Source organism: Chlamydotis macqueenii, chromosome 1 (assembly GCF_036417535.1).
Source record: "Chlamydotis macqueenii isolate bChlMac1 chromosome 1, bChlMac1.mat, whole genome shotgun sequence".
Taxonomy (NCBI): domain Eukaryota; kingdom Metazoa; phylum Chordata; class Aves; order Otidiformes; family Otididae; genus Chlamydotis; species Chlamydotis macqueenii.
Genome location: NC_141556.1, coordinates 198,769,124 through 198,787,155, shown reverse-complemented (window position 1 = coordinate 198,787,155; position 18,032 = coordinate 198,769,124). Strand labels below are relative to the sequence as shown.

The window sequence follows — 18,032 nt, the reverse complement described above, 5'->3', positions numbered from 1 at the left end:
AACTCTGCGTCCTTTTAAGCTTTTACTCATCTATACCCATACCCTCAAGCCTTTACCACTGCTGTTACTTTGGGAGACATCAGAAGAAAGTCAAAGACTTGAAAAAGCAATGAGCCTGTAACATCATCTTAGCTAGAAGCAGTTCCTCTGGGCTTACGGGCAGAACAGAACGGGCAAGTAAATACTGACATCAGTAGTGGTGCACCCATTTCAGGTACTGGTGGAGAGCCCTGCCCTCCACAGCCCTGTAGTGCAGTGCAGAACCTCTGCAAAAATCTCATGTGCATAAATACGCAAACCATGCTGCTAGCTGAAAGTATGTCGTTATCCAGATGTGCTGGCTGAAAGCCAAACTTCTTAATTCCTTTCAGAAGGATGGGTGCATAGTTTAATTGCTCCTCTTAAACAGCCTATTTCTATTAAATGTTTCTGCTTTGTGTCAGTAGCAACAGCTAAAGAGACTTCTAATTACACTGAAGATCAGGTAGTCCCAACAGTCACTGGACGATCAAATTCTCCTTTTAAAACCTCATTTTGAACACAATAATTGTGATTCATTGGTTAAACATACAAAATACACTATTGATTCATGGATCACAGTTTTATAATTGGTTTTTGTCCTGGTTCTGGCCAGGATAGAGTTAATATTTACCTGAGCTGGGTGGAGAACTGAAGCTGGTAGCCCCTATGGCTGGGATAGTTAACTAATTAGCTAACAGCTGGGGTTAATTTACCCAAATTAGCCAAAGGGCTATTCCATCCCATCTGACATCATGCTCAGTATATAAGTGAGGAGGGTGCTGAAGGGAGGCCCTCCTAGTTGGAAGAGACTGGATGTAGAGATCTGTTGTGAGCTATTATACTGTATTTGTGTTCCATCACTCTATTGTTTTCTTCTGTCATTACTGTTAAATTTACTTTTTGTTCAAATCTCAACCCGCGTGTTTGTTTTTTTTTTTTTCCCTGGTTTTCTTTTGTTTGTCAAATCTCCTCCTATTCTCTCGGAGAGTCGGGGGAGTGAGAGAGAGACTGCGTAGTCTGGTCCCCGTTGGGGCTGAACTACGACAGTTTTACATGTAAATTATTTGAAATCCAAAAAGGTGCAATACCATGTGTTTACCAAGGCTGTGTGAGGACCAAGAGGACCACAGGCGAGGTTCTACCTTTCCATTTCAAACTGGAAGTATCTATTTTTTAAAAGTATGCACTAGTGATATTAAAGATGTTCTGCAAAGACATGCCCATTTTATTATTCCCTGTTCCAGTTAGAGCTAGTCAATTCTCTGTAAGGAAAATATAAACTTTTGCTGAAGAAAAAATGGCACAGCCATCCTGCAGACGAGATTCAAGCATGATGGAACAGCAGGAATTCAAAATTATGATGAGCTGAAAACATCTGAGAGTAACCAGGCCAACAGCCATCTGCTGCTGTATCTCCCCACCATCTGAAGTTCCAAATGAAGTCACAGATTTTTATTGTGCATTTAGCAGGGATCATTAATCCTCAGCATTCTAGTTTTTATACAAGTGTCTCAGCTATATTTTTCTGCGGGTAAATAATTAAATAATTTTTAAAATTATTCTTTATATATCGTAAGTCTAAAAGCATTACTACAACTGCATTTAAGTTCTGCATTGGCTATGTCACAATGAAAGGCCACTCAACCATGTGTTATGAAAACATATGACAGGTGAATTTTGACAACCAAATATTTCTATTGCAGAAAAATATCTGTGTTTATAGTCTCGATTCCCAAACCTAAAATTAAACATGCTGGCACACCTGCAATTTTGAATGTTAATTTTCAGGGTGATTTGGGTTTTTTTCTTTTGTTTGCTTTCGAGGCAGTGATTATTTTTCTTTCTTTCACTTCCTACTCCAAAGTATTAAGCACTACCTAAATTTTACATGTATACACACATATACACAAACACACATGCACACACACACACACAAATACATCACTTTACTTTTAGATAACCAGCTCTTTTTCCAAGGAAGCACTGTCGTTTTTAAGCTATTTTTGAAAAGTCCAATCTCAAAAACACATGAAAAATAAACATTCTCACTTTTCCCTATTACCATTACTGGAACCAATAGAATATTATTTCAGGTTTGTTCCACAACTGATTCCTCTCAGATGCTCCTAATGTCATATAGTTTACTTGTCTTGGGATAGTAGCTGGCTGCAAATAATTTCTCTGGATAGAGATCCAACATGTCCCATCCTCTCTCTCTTAATGCAGAACTATACGTTACAGTGTGCAATGGGTGGTCTTTTATCATAAACAGGATTTGAGGTCTAAGCCAAGATGTTGTATTCAGTCTGCTTTCTGAAAATGCTAAGTGTTAATTCTTCAAAAAGAAGAAGAAATAATAAAGTCATCCATATTGAGCTAGGTTCCCCAGAATTCTCTCTCAGTCTGGACTATAATGCATCTTGGGGACCCAAATTAAACATCAGACCTTCAATACATCAAAAATTGTGCTCAGATGTAGTTTGCAAGAGGTGGTATTGGAAATCTAATCAATCTTCTTATTTATACTTGGGAAGAATAGTTAAATAAAAAAGCAGAAGCATTTGAAGTACTTGAAGCTCTTGGTATCATTAAGGCTTTCACTAAAAGATGAGCCCTACTTATGCTATAAAACTAGCTAAATTAACTTTTCCTTGCACTGTAAACCTTCACCATCTGAGATGCAAAAGCAATGGACTGGAGAGTGTCACTCTTGCAGAGCCAACAGGTAGCCTAGAAAAAGTTTTCTCCTTTAAAGCACCATTGTGTCAGTCAGATGCCTACTGTAAAACAAAATACAGTTCCTGCCAAAATTGAAGACTATTACTCTACAGATATCTTTCATGCCCTAGAGGCTTCACAGAAGCACTACATACCCTTCACTAGAAAAAACTTCAGGAGATTTTTTCCTGAGTTTTTTGCTCTATCTTGAGGAATATATATAAATAATCTCGTGGGGCATATATATATATATTTATGTGTGTGTATATATATCTTAATCATTGTTTTCAGTCTTTATGATTTAAATATATTTATTAAATGAATCATACTAGACTGAAGGCTGATGGACTATCACAGAAAATGCAGTTATTCAAATGAAGATTTGCTATGCTGAAATCATTTGTGTTCTCCTTACAATTTCTCAAAAGTATGACAGAAAACCTGTGTTTGTTTCTCTCTAATTTTTTCAGAACTTCACACTCTTATTTAAATACTCTATGATAGTATATCCTCTATCATGTTATTTTGCTCAAAGTACCACCTTCTACCTATCATTCAATTTTGTACTGATTTTGTATTTTAAACACAATTCATCATTATTAAGAACTGTCTCCAGCAATTGCTCTGCAGAGACTATCTTATCTTTCCTGCATACTGATTAAGTGCTGTGGAACACGGTTAACAGGCTTAGCTTTGAGAAGGGTTCTTCTTACAGGCCATACTTAGTTTGGAACTGAAAACAGTTTTTAAAGATGCATAGACTTATACTTCATTTATCCACCACCATGAACAGAGTATAGTTTTACCTAATTTTGTATCATGTCAATAGATTTCCTGATTAAAAAACACAAACACAGTTAAGTCAGTCTGTAGCAACACAAAAGCAAACTGGTTCTCATTTAGCAGAGTGGACTCTAATCCAGGGACTATAGTGACAGTATGATAAAAGATGGGAAAAAATCTGGAAAAAAAAATTGAAACGGCAAAGCACACAAATTATGCACATCATAAAATTATTTATAGTCATAAAGAACACTTTCCACATGCAGATTAAACTATAAAAGCAGCTATACTGGATCAAACCAAAGCCCAACATGTCTTCTCCAGCAGTAGCGAAATGTGAATGCCTAATGAAGAGTTCAAAAAGAAAGCACGCCTCCACGCATTTGCGATTCAGCCGTTAAGAGCCAGACACCATTTCCGTACAACCCTCAAGGGATTTACTTTCAATAACTTGTACAGTCTTTCCTTGAATCTACGCAAGCTTCCAATATCCACAACATCCTGGAGCAACCATTTTGTGAATAATCACCTTTCCTCCATTTACTTTGAATCTGCCAAATCTGCCTCTTGCTCATTTAACTTTTTACCTCCCAATTTTTGTACCACCAAAAACCACCACAAATGATGTGCCTCAAAGGACTGCTAATGGAATAAAAGCATAAACTACATCAGTTCTGACTGATACTGACAATGGGAGAGGTAACATCCTCATAACGAATGCACTAAAATCAAGAGTTGTGTAGCACTTTCAGATAACAAATATAAACTGTACTTAAACTATGAACACATGGAAGTTTTTTTTTAAATGCTAAACTCTCCACAATTTTCTGCTGTCTCCTTACATTCAACAAGTACTAATTTTCATCATCTATCCTAACTCAGAAACACTATGGAACAGCAGCCTTCTCTTATACAGTTTCACCAGGGCTCAAAGTGGAACTTTGCTTTTCTCCAAATGCCCATGAAAATTTAGACATAAATGGTGCTTATGTTCAGATGCTTAACTTATCACAAATGAAATTAGAATATTTCATTCAGGGTTGGTCCCCTCATATAGCCCAAATGTCACTTTTGCATATTCAGCAAGTTTTTGTTATTTCCATAGACTCTGAACACATAGAATCACACACAGAATCACATGGTTGGATGGGACCTATAAGATCATCTAGTCCAACCGTCTTCCCACTACCATTGCTGCCACAGCTACTAAACCATATCTTGTAGCTCCTCATCAAGCCGCCTCTTGAACACTGCCAGGGACGGCGACTCCACCACCTCCCTGGGCAGGCCGTTCCAGTGCCTTACCACTCTTTGGGAGAAAAAGTTTTTCCTCACGTCCAATCTAAACCTCCTCTGGTACAACTTATGGCCATGAACGTTGCCTCCTGCTCAAATGTAAAGACAAAACAAGCACAACCTACATTTTAATTCATCCTTTTAAAAAGGGTCTTTGCATATGCAGTCATTGTAGCTCTATACATGTGATCTAAGTATTTAAGTATGACAGCCTTTAAGGCCCCAATTTTCACTTAAGAGATGCCTTAGTTTAACTGTAATCCTACTAAAATTCATAGGACTACACGCTTAAGGTAACTTGCAGTGAACAACAGAGGGGCTCTAGAGCTGGCAGCCACCCAAGCCAAGAGGTCCACTCAGTGTGCAACAGACGCACCACACAGGTAGCTTCTGTTTATGGACTTCCAGGATGCTACATTCAAACAAGTCAACATCTCTCTCACTGAAGCTGAGCACACAAAACCAGCTGCCACACCTACGCATTTTGCACTTTTAGGCATTTTGTGCTTTTAGCACAGACTTTCCATTTACAATACACACGCAGTCTCTAGCCCATGAGAGCTATCTAATCCTATGTGGCAAAAGCCAGGCTTGCTCAGTGTCTAGAGTGCCAAAACTGTTACTCTGATCTAATTTCACATTTCAATCCAGAAAAAATTACAATCAGAATGTTATTTAATGTTGCCAATACAGAAAATAATATGTGATGTCAGATACTGACATATTTAGAGGTACTAAGAGAAAAAAATATTAATAAATCTACCTTTTCCCTCCAATTATCTTCTTGTCTAGTCTGCTGTTCTGTTCCACAAAGCCTTGTAACTGAGGAGCCTTCACAGCTTACGGCAGTCTGATACACATCTGTGTCCTCTCACGGTTCTTTTGCTTACTCTAGAGCAGAAAACGTATATCTTCTTAACTGCATATTCAGGCATTAAGCCTGAACATAGCAATGCTTCTTCACTCTCCTAGCACAACTAACTAGGAAAATACTTACAATAGCACACCAGCTCAGAGGCTACTGAAAAAAAACCACCTTATCCTCTATTTAGGTTTCATATATGTGTATAACATATACATATATAGATATTGATTATTTATCTATAGATTAGATATTTTATCAAATAAATTAACCACAGAGGTAGGAAAAAGTGCAATTGAGAAATTAAATATTTAAGGTGATGTGGAAATGATGTAGGAGAAAAAAAAATGTGGGGAAAAAACTAAACAACTTAAGTTAAACAATATCCCCAAACAACATTCCCTAGAATTTTTCCCAAAGTACCAAAAAAATCAAGACAACAGATACTCATGCCTTCAAGAGGAATATATATAAAAACTAAAAACCAGACAAGTTTTCTTGAAAAAATTGTATCTCAATTCAGGCAAAATAATTCCATTTATAAAGTTACTCAAAAGCCACAAACAATTCAAAATCAGCTCAACCAATAAATTTTCATTTTTTCTGCACTTTGGACACATGGAAGTCTAGCAGTTGAAAACAAATCAAACACTAGACAGGCAAAATGAGGGCTGGTAGTACATAAAAGAAATGCTTCAATACTGATGAAAAATTATTTAAGACAAAGTTATGGGGTTTTTTGAGAGAGAGAGAATTCAAACATATTTTTGCCTGTACTGAATTTTACTCTGGGATATCTTAATACAGAGAAAACCTGTAACATTATTCATTGCGGTTGTTCATTTTATGAAAGTTTAGAAATGTCACACTAACTACCAAGAACAAAGAAAAAAAAACAAGCAAGAAAACAACAACAATCCTTTCCTCAACATAAATTTTGGCTATAAAATTACCCAAGTGGACTTTTTCTTCTTCAGTATCTTGTAAAATTTTCTTGCTATTCTAGATCTGGAAAGATGTATATATTAATGCTTTTTGGCTTATTTCAGCTAGAAATCTCTACTTGCAATGTCTAAATGCATTACAAACAGCAGATGTTAAAACTACAGATGATTTTGGCCCAAAGGAAAATCATTAGCAAAACAGTCTTACCAGGACACTTACGCTAGGCGAAATATATCATCTGATATATGTAAGATTTTTAAATACCAAACATCAATATTTGGAATTATAATTCAAAACCATAACTTTAGGGTTGCGTGGGGCAGAATTATTGCCTAAATCAAGTAAACTATAAAAGCTAGGCTTGTCTCTATTCTCACTTACACAGAAACAAATAAAAGCAGCATTTAAGCTACCACTTCACAGTCTCTTCAGTCTGTAGTTTCTTGATCACTTTTCTTAAGGCAGAATAAACCAGTACTGCTGTTAAAAGAATTGATCTTGTCCTCTGTACAAACCCCAGCCGTCCATGCAGACCGCGTTATACCAGCATGAGTCTTCATTCAGTCACACAGTGAACTGAATTAGGAAATTGATCCACGTTCAATTAATCAAGAAGGAAAAAAACCTTCCTAGGGAGATACATTCAGAATTGCCTTCACTGCTTCCTGATTTATCTCCCCAGTTCTCCCAACAGAAGTGAAAATAAGGCAAAGCCACGTTTCAGGACCTTTCAGCATGACATTGGCCATGCTGCTGCAAGGAACCAGAGACAGACCTGCCTGAAACAAACTGCTTCACAGTTGTTACTGATAGCAGAGGCAAAGCTATCAAACTTTGGAATCAATGGGACACCCACTTAGAAAACCACTTCTGTGGAAACTGCTTCAGGTATTTTACCTGGAATACAGCTGGCTGAACTGATCGAGGCTGTCACTTGGGTGGTCAACATGATAGCAAGACTGATTGGTACAGGACCAAATACACTTTCACAAATATGCTGCTCTTGTGAAACAAGATGGTTTCTGAACATCTGGGTTCTTTATAGACACAATGTGATACAGCTGGTCCTTGATACACAGGAGTACTCAAGACATTCTGCTTGTGTCCCAGTAGCCCACTATCAGTTTGAAGCTGTGAAACTGGTAAGACTACCCTAGCAACCATCACAGGAACAGGACTTAGGACAGAGCAACTGTCACACTTTTGAGTGTGAGCTTTACTGGAGTGCTCACACTCAAAAGTCATGTAATACAGGCTGAAGTAGCCATGAAATAGGCACAGGCAAGGCATATTCATAAAGACAAGACAGTAAGCCTCTAAAATACACAGGAAGACCTTTACCCTCTGGGAAGTAAGCCCTGGCAGTAATTAAAACCTGAGTTAAATCAAGTAAATGTCAAGGTTTTCACCACAGAAAGAGAGTCTGCCAATTTACCGCAAGCCTAAGAAGTTGAGTAACTTCATAGCAAGTGTGAAGTGGTTAATACTGTTCTGTCATGATGTATTTCAAGAACTAACCACTTGCAGAACTACAGACATCAGCCCTACTGTACCTGAAAGCGACTATTTGCATTACACAACTCCAGCCTGGTTTATTTAGGTTTTTTTTTATATACACAAAAATATGCCTAAGAATTGCATTGTCATAAAGTAGAGTCTAGCTACACAGAGCTTTCAAAATCTTAAATTCTTGTGAATTCAAGGTCTGAGACTTTAAGCTTTTATACTATTGTCACAATGTAGTCAGCAAGAGGCTACACATTAATTTCCAGTTCAGTCTGTCTTCTAAAGACTGGATAAATACTAGTCAATGTATGAGGTCTGAGATGAAGCAGCTTAAGAAAAAATAAAAAATATTAGTGGCTTTTCAAACTCAACTGACTTGTAGCTGAATTTTCACTGTGGAATTGGGGTTGAAGTGAACAAGAACATTAGTTTTTGCCTAGAAGTCTGCTTTTCACCACGAGGACAGAGCTCAAAAATGAAGATATTGACCCTGTTTCCTTGTAGTTATATCAAATTTGTATGGAAAAAGATTACTACCCATTTCTTGAATACCACCCTTTAAAAAGAACAACATTCAAAGTGCCACCTTCTTCAGAGACATCAGTTATGTAACAGCTAGCACAGTCAACAACACAACATATCAGTTTTCTTTTTAATGGAAGATATATATCATTGCTGAGAAAATATTACCAGTAAAAAAAAAAAAAAACCTATGGAAGGTGCTGAAGTACAATGGAGAAAGTTTTGCTAACCATGAAAAAGTACAATTCAATTTGAACAGTAAACCACCTGAAGTCACATCTTGCAATTTTCCTAAGTACATTTCATGTTCTCTATAATTCAGCTGCTACCTGTATTGTACCATCATGATAGCACAAAGAAAAGAAGAATGTTTTCCACTTACCTCTCTGCTAGACTTTGCTGGAATCTGCCCTTGAGTCTCTCTCAATTTGCGAGCATTCTCAAGTTCTGCTTGAAGTTCTGAAGCTAACTCCTTCAAAGAAAGTAGTAGTACTCCATTAGTTTAACCATTTTAGACTTTTAGAGACCTCTATATCAGAATTAACTATTCATTCCATTACTTCACGTTTTAATATATTTTTTAAAACTGTAATGACACAAAAGACTAACGAAAACATGTCAATACCATTCACACAGTTTTTTTATGGAGACAAAATTAAAATAAATGTTCAGAACAGAGGCATCTGAAGCATAAAAACATATTGTCATAAAAAGACTAGAAAAATTATGCTTAAACATTATTCACTTATACTAATAAACTCATTGTGTGGCTAAGCACAGATACTACTTTATGTATAGGAAGCTAAATAAGGAAGACTGAACACACCAAGTATATAATCTATCCAAGTTATGCTACATATCCTTTTATTTATTGTTATGTATATATACACACATATACACACATGCACGCAATGGGTCTAGGGAAATCTCTCAGACATTTTTGCTATGCAGTTACACATCTCCCTACACCACATGTCCAACTTTAGCACTTAAGACCTTACTTTGGGTATTAAAATGGACAAGAGGTGGAAAATGAGAAGAGTTTACAGTCTTGTGCAAATTGTTTTTGATGCTCCTGCTCTCTCATCCATCTGTTCATTAAATAAATACAAGCACTTCAGAATATCTTCATTTGCTAAGAATTGTCAGGTGACAACCATTTATACTTTGACCACTTTGCCAGTTTCATTGATTGGACTCCAATAATCATGCCTATACTTGCCACCCCAAAATTAAGCCATTTGATTAACACCAAGCAGCGAGCAGTAGCAAAAATAGATTCAGAATTCATTTGTCCCACATGGCCAACCTTGAGTTCCAGCCATCAGGACATGCTGTTACATAACCATCTGTTCTGGTGTGTGGGGATGAACCTGTTTAAACAAGCTGCATTTTCATTCTGATCAGAGAAAGTCCATGAAAAATATTTAAAGAGCAACAAGGCAAAGATGAGTTATTTTGTTACTTATACAGTGGTGGTTGGTTTTGTTGGTTTGGTTTTTTTTTTAACTATGCTAATTCAGAGTGCATACGTAGAAAAATGTATATATAAAATTAACAGTAAAATTGTAATGTTAGCTTCTGCTACATTATTTTGGTCAAAACAAAATGGTAGAATAGTAAAAGAATCATACTTGCCCCATAGAACTTCTGAATATTTCTATTAAAATTACTCTTGCTTGGTTACTGTCAGGTTGAAAAAAAAAACCCTACACTTGTGCCCAGTCTTTTATTTGGACAATGCTATTGAAGCTGAGTAGTAGAAAAAAAAGTTCTAAAATTTTTGCTGCTCTCAATGAAAGGCTTTGGAAAACTTTCCCATCCTTAGTAGTTACAGCAAGTTGTGTACAGATAGCTTTCATCCTTTTCCCCTGTAGGAAAAAGTATTAAAATAATACCTTAAGTGACTAACACCAGTCTCTCACAAACTTATCATAGAATTACATCCATAAACATATTTTTTCCTCACTAGTGTATTTCTTTATATTAACTAGGAAAACTACAGATTAAAACAAATCAAAGAATCAATGCCTCTCAGGAAACAATAATTTGGCACTTGAAGTCGTAACATGTCTTATTTATTACTTCTTAGTGATGCAGATTTTGGTGCAAATATTCTGTCACGGGAGGCAAGGTAAACAGGTACACTAAAAATTAATCTTTTTTAAAAAAATACAAAGGCTCTTAGCAATACGATTCACTTCTAAAAGTGTTATTTTATTATATCCTTGAAAAAATTTCAGCAATACTTCCTTAAGGGCAGCTATTCAGAGCAAGCACTTGTAAAATCTAGCTTAAAAACTAACAGACTATGACCTTGTTATAATTGAAACTTCCAGGCAGTACTACTGAATGCAATAAACTCACTATAGCCGTACTTAATGTAATTAAAAAAATATATATATACACTTTCAGAGTTTAGTGTTCCGAAAGAGCAAAATTCTTGATCCTTCAGGTTGCTGTCTGAAACAAGCCTCCTAAAACAACATTAAAATGTGCAGCTGTTTCTCAGCTCCATGGATCCAGACTCATTCAAGAAGTAGAAGTGACCACAAAGCATTACACATTTGTTCTCACTGCAGAGCTGGATGCAATGGCCGATGAGGTTCCTTCCAGTTTTATATTTCCATATCAGAATTAATAAGCATGCTTATATAGCAGAGTTACAGACCACAAGCATCTACTTGTGACAAAGCTGATGAAATAACAAAACACACCATCTACCTTGTAACACAGATGGGGAGCTTTGAGGTTTTCCCCTACTCCCTGCTTAATATAAAGACATTAAAGCCTATAAAAAAGGCAGAGGACAACTGGTTTTGCATATGCTGCCTAGCCTACAAAACCTGGGGACCCGAATCCTCTATTCTAGTCTATGAACCATTACATTTAAAGCAGAAATTACTCTAAAAGCAATATCTTCAAATCCTACCTGATTAAATTTTGCAGGACTTCATTTGCTTGAAACAATACTTTTTTTTTAACAACTAAATCACTATGAGCTTTAAAGAAAAACTGCAGTAAATCACAACATTTTTTCAAAGACATTACCATGTCTCCCATGAGTTCTGCTTTCACAATCCTCGCTCCCAGTCTGTTCATCTCCTCTTCACTAAGGACCCGAGGCGGCTCATCCTTTGATGTAGGTCTGTAAAACATCAGCAGCACTAAACTCATAGAAAACCAATGCAGTGTTCACCTGCATAATTAAGTATTATATGCTTACTGTACTGGTACATATGCTTCTATTGTCCAAATAATTGATAACAACATACTATAAAAATATATTTACAGTTAGAAGTTGCCAAGGCCTCGGAAACCAAAAAACTTGAATAAAATGTTTATGAGGTATGCTTCCTTTTACTTTTGAGATCAATTAAAATGAAAAACACTATCTATGAACACTTTCTCAACATGAAAAAACAGTCAATAGGCAGTAGTAGATATAAGCAGATAAAAAAGCAAGGAAAAGAGGAGCAGAAAGAGTAATTTAAACTCACACTGGCCTTTCTGACTTTGGTCATGCTTTTACTTCTCAGCTCCTGCAAAACCACCCATTTCCCAGTTCTCCTTGGGTACGCCAAATGGCCGTCCATCTCTTGAAAACTACTTACATGCCCATACTTACCTGCTTACAGTAAAACCTGTACTTCTAAAGGCTGATGTGGTAGACTTTCCATGGAAAATTAACTGGTACTGTTTTTAAAATGAAGTCTCCCTAGAGAAGCTACAGCTAGTCATAAACAGTATTATATCTTAATTTCAATATTAAAAGGTAGGAGTATGAATTCTTATGATAAGAAAGAAGGTCTCTAAGAACTATTGCAAAGAGGCATAGAACAAGTTTGTCTCTTTTTCTCTAGTGCTAGAAAAGACTAAAGTCAACTAACTCCGAAAGTAAGAGAGACAAAAAGATGTAAAATCACAGTTATTATATCGGCTCCTGCTATTAAAAGGGAGAAAAAGAATTCACTCACTACTCAATATGGTTAAAACTTGTAGGATCTGAAGAACAGGAGAACTTTGAAGACGGTGTTATCTTTAACTGCCAGATCTCCCTGGCCCTGCGGAAATTACCAAAGTTATCTTTGCCTGGTTTGAAGATGCCCAGTATAAAACCCCAAAACTCAGCAGAAACATTTACATTAACTTCACCAGCAACAGAACCTTCAAAGAAGTTCTCAATTCTCCTTAACTTATATTTTTCAAAACAAGGCAGACTATTTCAGTAAAGGGAACAAAAGATGTTTATTACTTCATACATGCTTTTTTTAAGTGGCACTAATGCTTGAATCACTGTCTGAACTTTTTGAGACTAGAGACATTGTTTTGTTTTGCTTTTTATCTTGTCTCAAATTAAACTCTGAAGCAGTCACATTATTAAGTGTGATTTACAGCAAATGCTAGCTGGATGGACTTTCCCTCTGGGGGGATCGCGTGGACATCTAATCAGCACTTTTAATTAACCTGTGTCATAACTGTCCAAAACCACTTTGATTTATAGGCTGAAGAAACTCTCTCAGTGTTCTAGAAGGGATAAAACTGAAAAGGTACATTGTCAGCATGAGAGATGAGGAACTGAACCAGTAACACCTATTAATCCAAGCTCTCACGTCAATGAAGATTTACTTTTTGTGACTGACTGAGCACCACTGAAAGAGTACATGTATTACAAGACTTGAAACTCTAGGAAGAAAAAGAAAGCAGCAGCTTATAAACTATTCGCAACAGATAACTAGCCCACACATCCAAACCTGAAATGTTCCAGAAGCCAGAATTTTCTACAAAATTCTACAAAGACAGACAATTCTCACTGAAGGAGACAGGTCACACACTATCTCAAACACAGAGAAGCTTAGGAGTTAAGAGTCAGCTTAAAATAACTTGGAAATAAGTCAATCAGCAGAGGTTATATGGTTTTCCAGGCCTAAGTAATCTCCACTTTACTAATAAATCAGCTCAGTCATTGTATTGGCTAAAAAATATAATTAAAATATCAAAGATGATGCACAATTGGGTTTAACAGTACTAAACCATAAAACACATGCAAAAGAAAATGCCAGCTAAATAGTTTCTATGCTTAGTTATCTTCTGTGAGGAAAAGAATTCTGTTTTCTATCATAATAATTTAATTCTTTGAACTTGAATAAGCAAATCACTTCCATGTACAACTTAGCTTCTCAAAATCTGCAGTTCTGTCCAGTGACAATTAGTATTGTCCTTCCTACACATAGTAACCAAAAGCTAAAAGGTACGGTTTTCGTATTTGAAAAAAAAAAAAAAAGTTATTCACTATTATTTAACCAAAAAAAAAACCCAAAAAATAAGACTGTAAAGGAGTAGTTGCTGCTTTTAAGACAACAATAATGAGGCAATGGTAGCACTAACTTCTACTCAATAATTACATGCTGTACTAGGTCTGGCTGGGATGGAGTTTATCTTCTTCATAGCAGCTCGTATGGTGCTGTGCTTTGGACTTAACTCGTGACAGTGCTGATAAAACACCAGTGTGTTGGCTGTTGCTGAACAGTGCTTACACAGCCTGAAGGTTTTTTCTGTTTCTCACTCTGCATCCCCAGCAAATAGGCTGGGGTGGGCAAGAGGCTAGAGGGGACACAGCCAGCACAGCTGACCCAAACTGACCCATGCCACACAATGCCATGCTGAGCAATAGAAGCTGGGGATACAGTCTTTCCAAAATAGCTGCTGCTCAGAGACTGGCTGGGCATCGGTCTGCTCATGGGAGGTGATGACTGACTGACTGCCTTTGCATCACTTGTTTTTTTCCCCTTTTCCTTCATTTGTTAAAAGTCTCTTCACCCAATCCATGAGTCTCCCCTTTTGCTCTTCAGATTCCCTCTGCAGGAGGGAGAATGAGCGAGCAGCTGGGTACGTGCTTAGTTACCTGCTGAGGTGAAAAACAAGCAGAGCAACACCCAGCTCCACACCTTCCCCTCTCTCCAAATAAAACCCCTCAAAAATACGTAAATAAATCAAATAAAAACAAGGGTCTTCACATGGTGAGTCTCTCGCAGCCTCTGCATTTTGGACAACCACCAAAACTCTCCTACTGTTAGTAGTTCACTACAGTTAAATAAAGTACACTGGATATCAGAACTCCTATTTACCATCACTTGTATGACACAGCTGTCAGATCCTGCTGTCTCCTTCTGGAAGTCATGGAGGAAACAAAACTGAGAATGAAGTTAGACTTACTAAAGGATTATGCGCCATTGACATAGATTATTTGCTGTTAATTAGTGAGGTATTTGGTTTCTCTAAAAAAGTGCATAATATTTAAGATTAAGGACTAGACTCTAACCATGCATAATCATATTTTTTTATGTGCGCAAAAAAAAAAAATCATCTTAGCAGGGTGGGTTTTTCCAGGCATACAGTTCTGAATGTGTATTTTCATTTTCAGGGAGCCTGTGTCTCAACTGCAGCATGGATGCAATCTCCCAGCTCACTGCAGCATCCCTCCTTATATTAATACCTATGTTCCCTTACAGAAACCAAAGTACTACCCAAGGCAGGCAGAAAACAACTGTGGATTGTGCAGATCTCATACCTAAATGAAGTTATGAAGAAACCAGGACTCAAGAGCTGAGGAAGGTTCATAGGCTCCAGCTGAGACACACATTGAATCATTATAAATCAAATTTACAAAGTGCTTTTAAGTGGCAAACCTCAGGCACTTCAGGACAATAACTATTTGGGCAGTATCCGGAAAATGAAAAGGATCACCAAATTTGAATGCCTAATAATGTCTTATACACTGCAGGTTTAATGCTACAAGATCTCTTTTTTCAGAGTAACTAAAACAGCTATATAGATACATTTCTCATTTTCCAGCAAAGTAACACCTAGGCAAATACTAAAATAAACAATAAAACAAAACATGACAAACACTATGGGGCTTCCCATAGTGCATACGAACTGTTCGTGGCAGAATTCAGAAATACTCCTGCCACGATGAATATTCAAATTCATGCTTTTAAAATAAATAAATAAATACATAAATAAATAAAATAGATTGAGTGAATGTCATGCAAACAATTTCTCTTCCTGCTATCAACAAAAATGTAAATTTAATTCCCTCCTTTCAAAGTAGAAAACATAGCAAGTAAAATCCGGAAGAAATACTCAACCTGTACAGCACAAAGAATTTCGTAAACACAGCTGCCTGGTTTTGGTTAGTCATGCAGCACTTATTTCATGTACAATTCTTCTTTGCAGATACCTCACTATGCGTTTGCAAGTACTACATGTAGGAACCACTATAAATAAAATACATCATTTCAAGGTGTTGCCTTGTTATTAGAATCCAACATTAACATTAAATTAATAAACCCACTATATGAAGCTTTTTTCTGCAAATAACTGACATAAGCATGTAAGAAACAGGCAATTACACTTGATATTTCATCAAATGCTGTTTCTAACAAAATCATATCACTCTGCTCGTATAATCTGAACATTTGCTTGTCCAGCTTTCACAAGCAATTAAATAACACTGCCCTGACTCTAAAATACTTTTGCATATGCTTACCTATTATTGAGAAGACCTGAAGAAAACCATTCAGAGCAATAATTACACTACTCATATCACTGAAAGAATCAACAAGCTGGTAATAGTGGAGAACGGGCGGCCTCAAGTAGTGTAAAAGCTCACTCGTTTACAACTTACTTTTCTGACCAGCTCTCCCTACTGCTCTCTGTTGTCTTTCATTAAATCAAGTCAGGCAAACTGAAATTCCTACTGCAAATTACTTTCCTCTTCTCTTCCCATTCCTATTCATCTTTTGTCATTTCCATAGAAAATACTTTTCCATGCTACTTTTTTAATCAATACCTTCTACTATATTTCACATGCTATAACTTCAGTGTAAGAGCTCAATTCACAGGTAGCAAACTTCTCTCTGCTGTATTCATTATTTCAGTTTTTAGTCCGCATTTTCTAACATTCAAAGTTTGTCTTTTACGAATTCAACAACATACTGTTTTGCAGTTTTTTTGCCTAAGAGGTCAATTTTACTGCAGTGTGAACTAACAGCAGAAAAAACCAGAAAATAATCTATCATTCTCCTCGCAGGGGGATTGGAGTAGATGACCTTTAAAGGTCCCTTCAATCCAAACCATTCTATAATTCTAAGATTAGCAATTCCCAAATATGCTGAGGAGACAGGACAAGCAGGGGGTGGTCATTACTTCTGCAGTGGTCCATTTTAGCTGCCCTTAGCTGTGAAGCTAGCCTCCTCCTAAGTAAAGAGATCTGATATGATCAGATCTAATACTGTCACAAAGAAGACAGAGTTTCTGGTATACTTTGCCATCAAAAATACAGCAAATAACAGACCAGTAAAGATGGTTGTAAAATACCTAGAACACGACGTTTTACTGTCAGACAATATTTGTTTCTTCTCAGGAATATCACTTGGGTACTCCTCTCGCGACTTCTCATCACTTGGAGTTCTTTCCCAACTATCGTCATCAATTTGCTCCCTAGTACCTGATGATTTTTGATCTGACATTAATTTCTCATTGCTGTCTTCAGTGTGTGCTTTGGTCCACGGTGCAGTATCCTCACTAGGTTTTTGGAAACGATTGCTCAAAGAGCTATGAACTGGCAGTTTGGAAGAGGACTGCTGTGACTTGTAATCTCTAGGTGCACTGTAAGATGACAAATCATCTTCAGAGGGTTTCAGAAATTTGTGTTTCATGTTCCTTAGAGATGAACTCTTTTCTTGACTTCGTTTTTCATCAGAGTGTTTTTCTGCTTTGGAGCTGTAGCCTCTCAATACTGAGTCCATGCTACTGTGTCCACATTCTTGGTCTTCTCTTGACACATCCCTTTTGAAATCTTTGTCTTCTTGTGCCCATCCCTTGTCATGTTTCTCCCTGGTATAGCCACCAAACATTTTCCTGTTTCTATCATCTTCATCTCGTGTCTCCTTTGTCATATGCTGTTCTTTCTTTTCTTTCTCACTTTCTGAATAGTCAGTTTTCTTCCATCTTCCACTTCTATAATAATTTTCCTTTCTGGATGCAACTCTTTCCGCTTCTTCCAATCGTGACTGAAATATCTCCATTGACTATAAGAAAGAATAAAAACAGTCATACTGCTTCTAAGATCATGGGTTATTGTGAAGCTCCCTACAAAGTATTGCAAGAAAGGCAACACTCTGTGAAAATGAGTCACTGCACAAAGAGCAAGGCATGAGCCATGGAATGGAAAGGAAGACCAGTACGAAAAAGAGGACTTACAGTCTCATGTCTAAGATGCTCTGTTGGGAAGGCCTTCTGATCCCTTCTCTTGGACTATTTCTAACTTTTATCCAGTGGCTCTAAAGTAAAGTGCCAAAGCACTCCTGGGAAA

General features: G+C 36.9%; 1 protein-coding gene across 1 annotated transcript in view; it reads right to left on the bottom strand.

Moving 5' to 3' along the window:
- The window catches only part of CWF19L2 (CWF19 like cell cycle control factor 2), an 82,751-nt gene that overhangs the window by 44,758 nt on the left and 19,961 nt on the right, over positions 1-18,032 (bottom strand). Inside the window, exons 8-10 of the mRNA XM_086739576.1 lie at positions 17,036-17,748; positions 11,705-11,801; positions 9,036-9,125 (exon numbers count right to left, since the gene is read on the bottom strand). Of these exons, the coding sequence (XP_086595702.1) occupies positions 9,036-9,125; positions 11,705-11,801; positions 17,036-17,748 (900 nt within the window). The remainder of the gene's footprint in view (positions 1-9,035; positions 9,126-11,704; positions 11,802-17,035; positions 17,749-18,032) is intronic.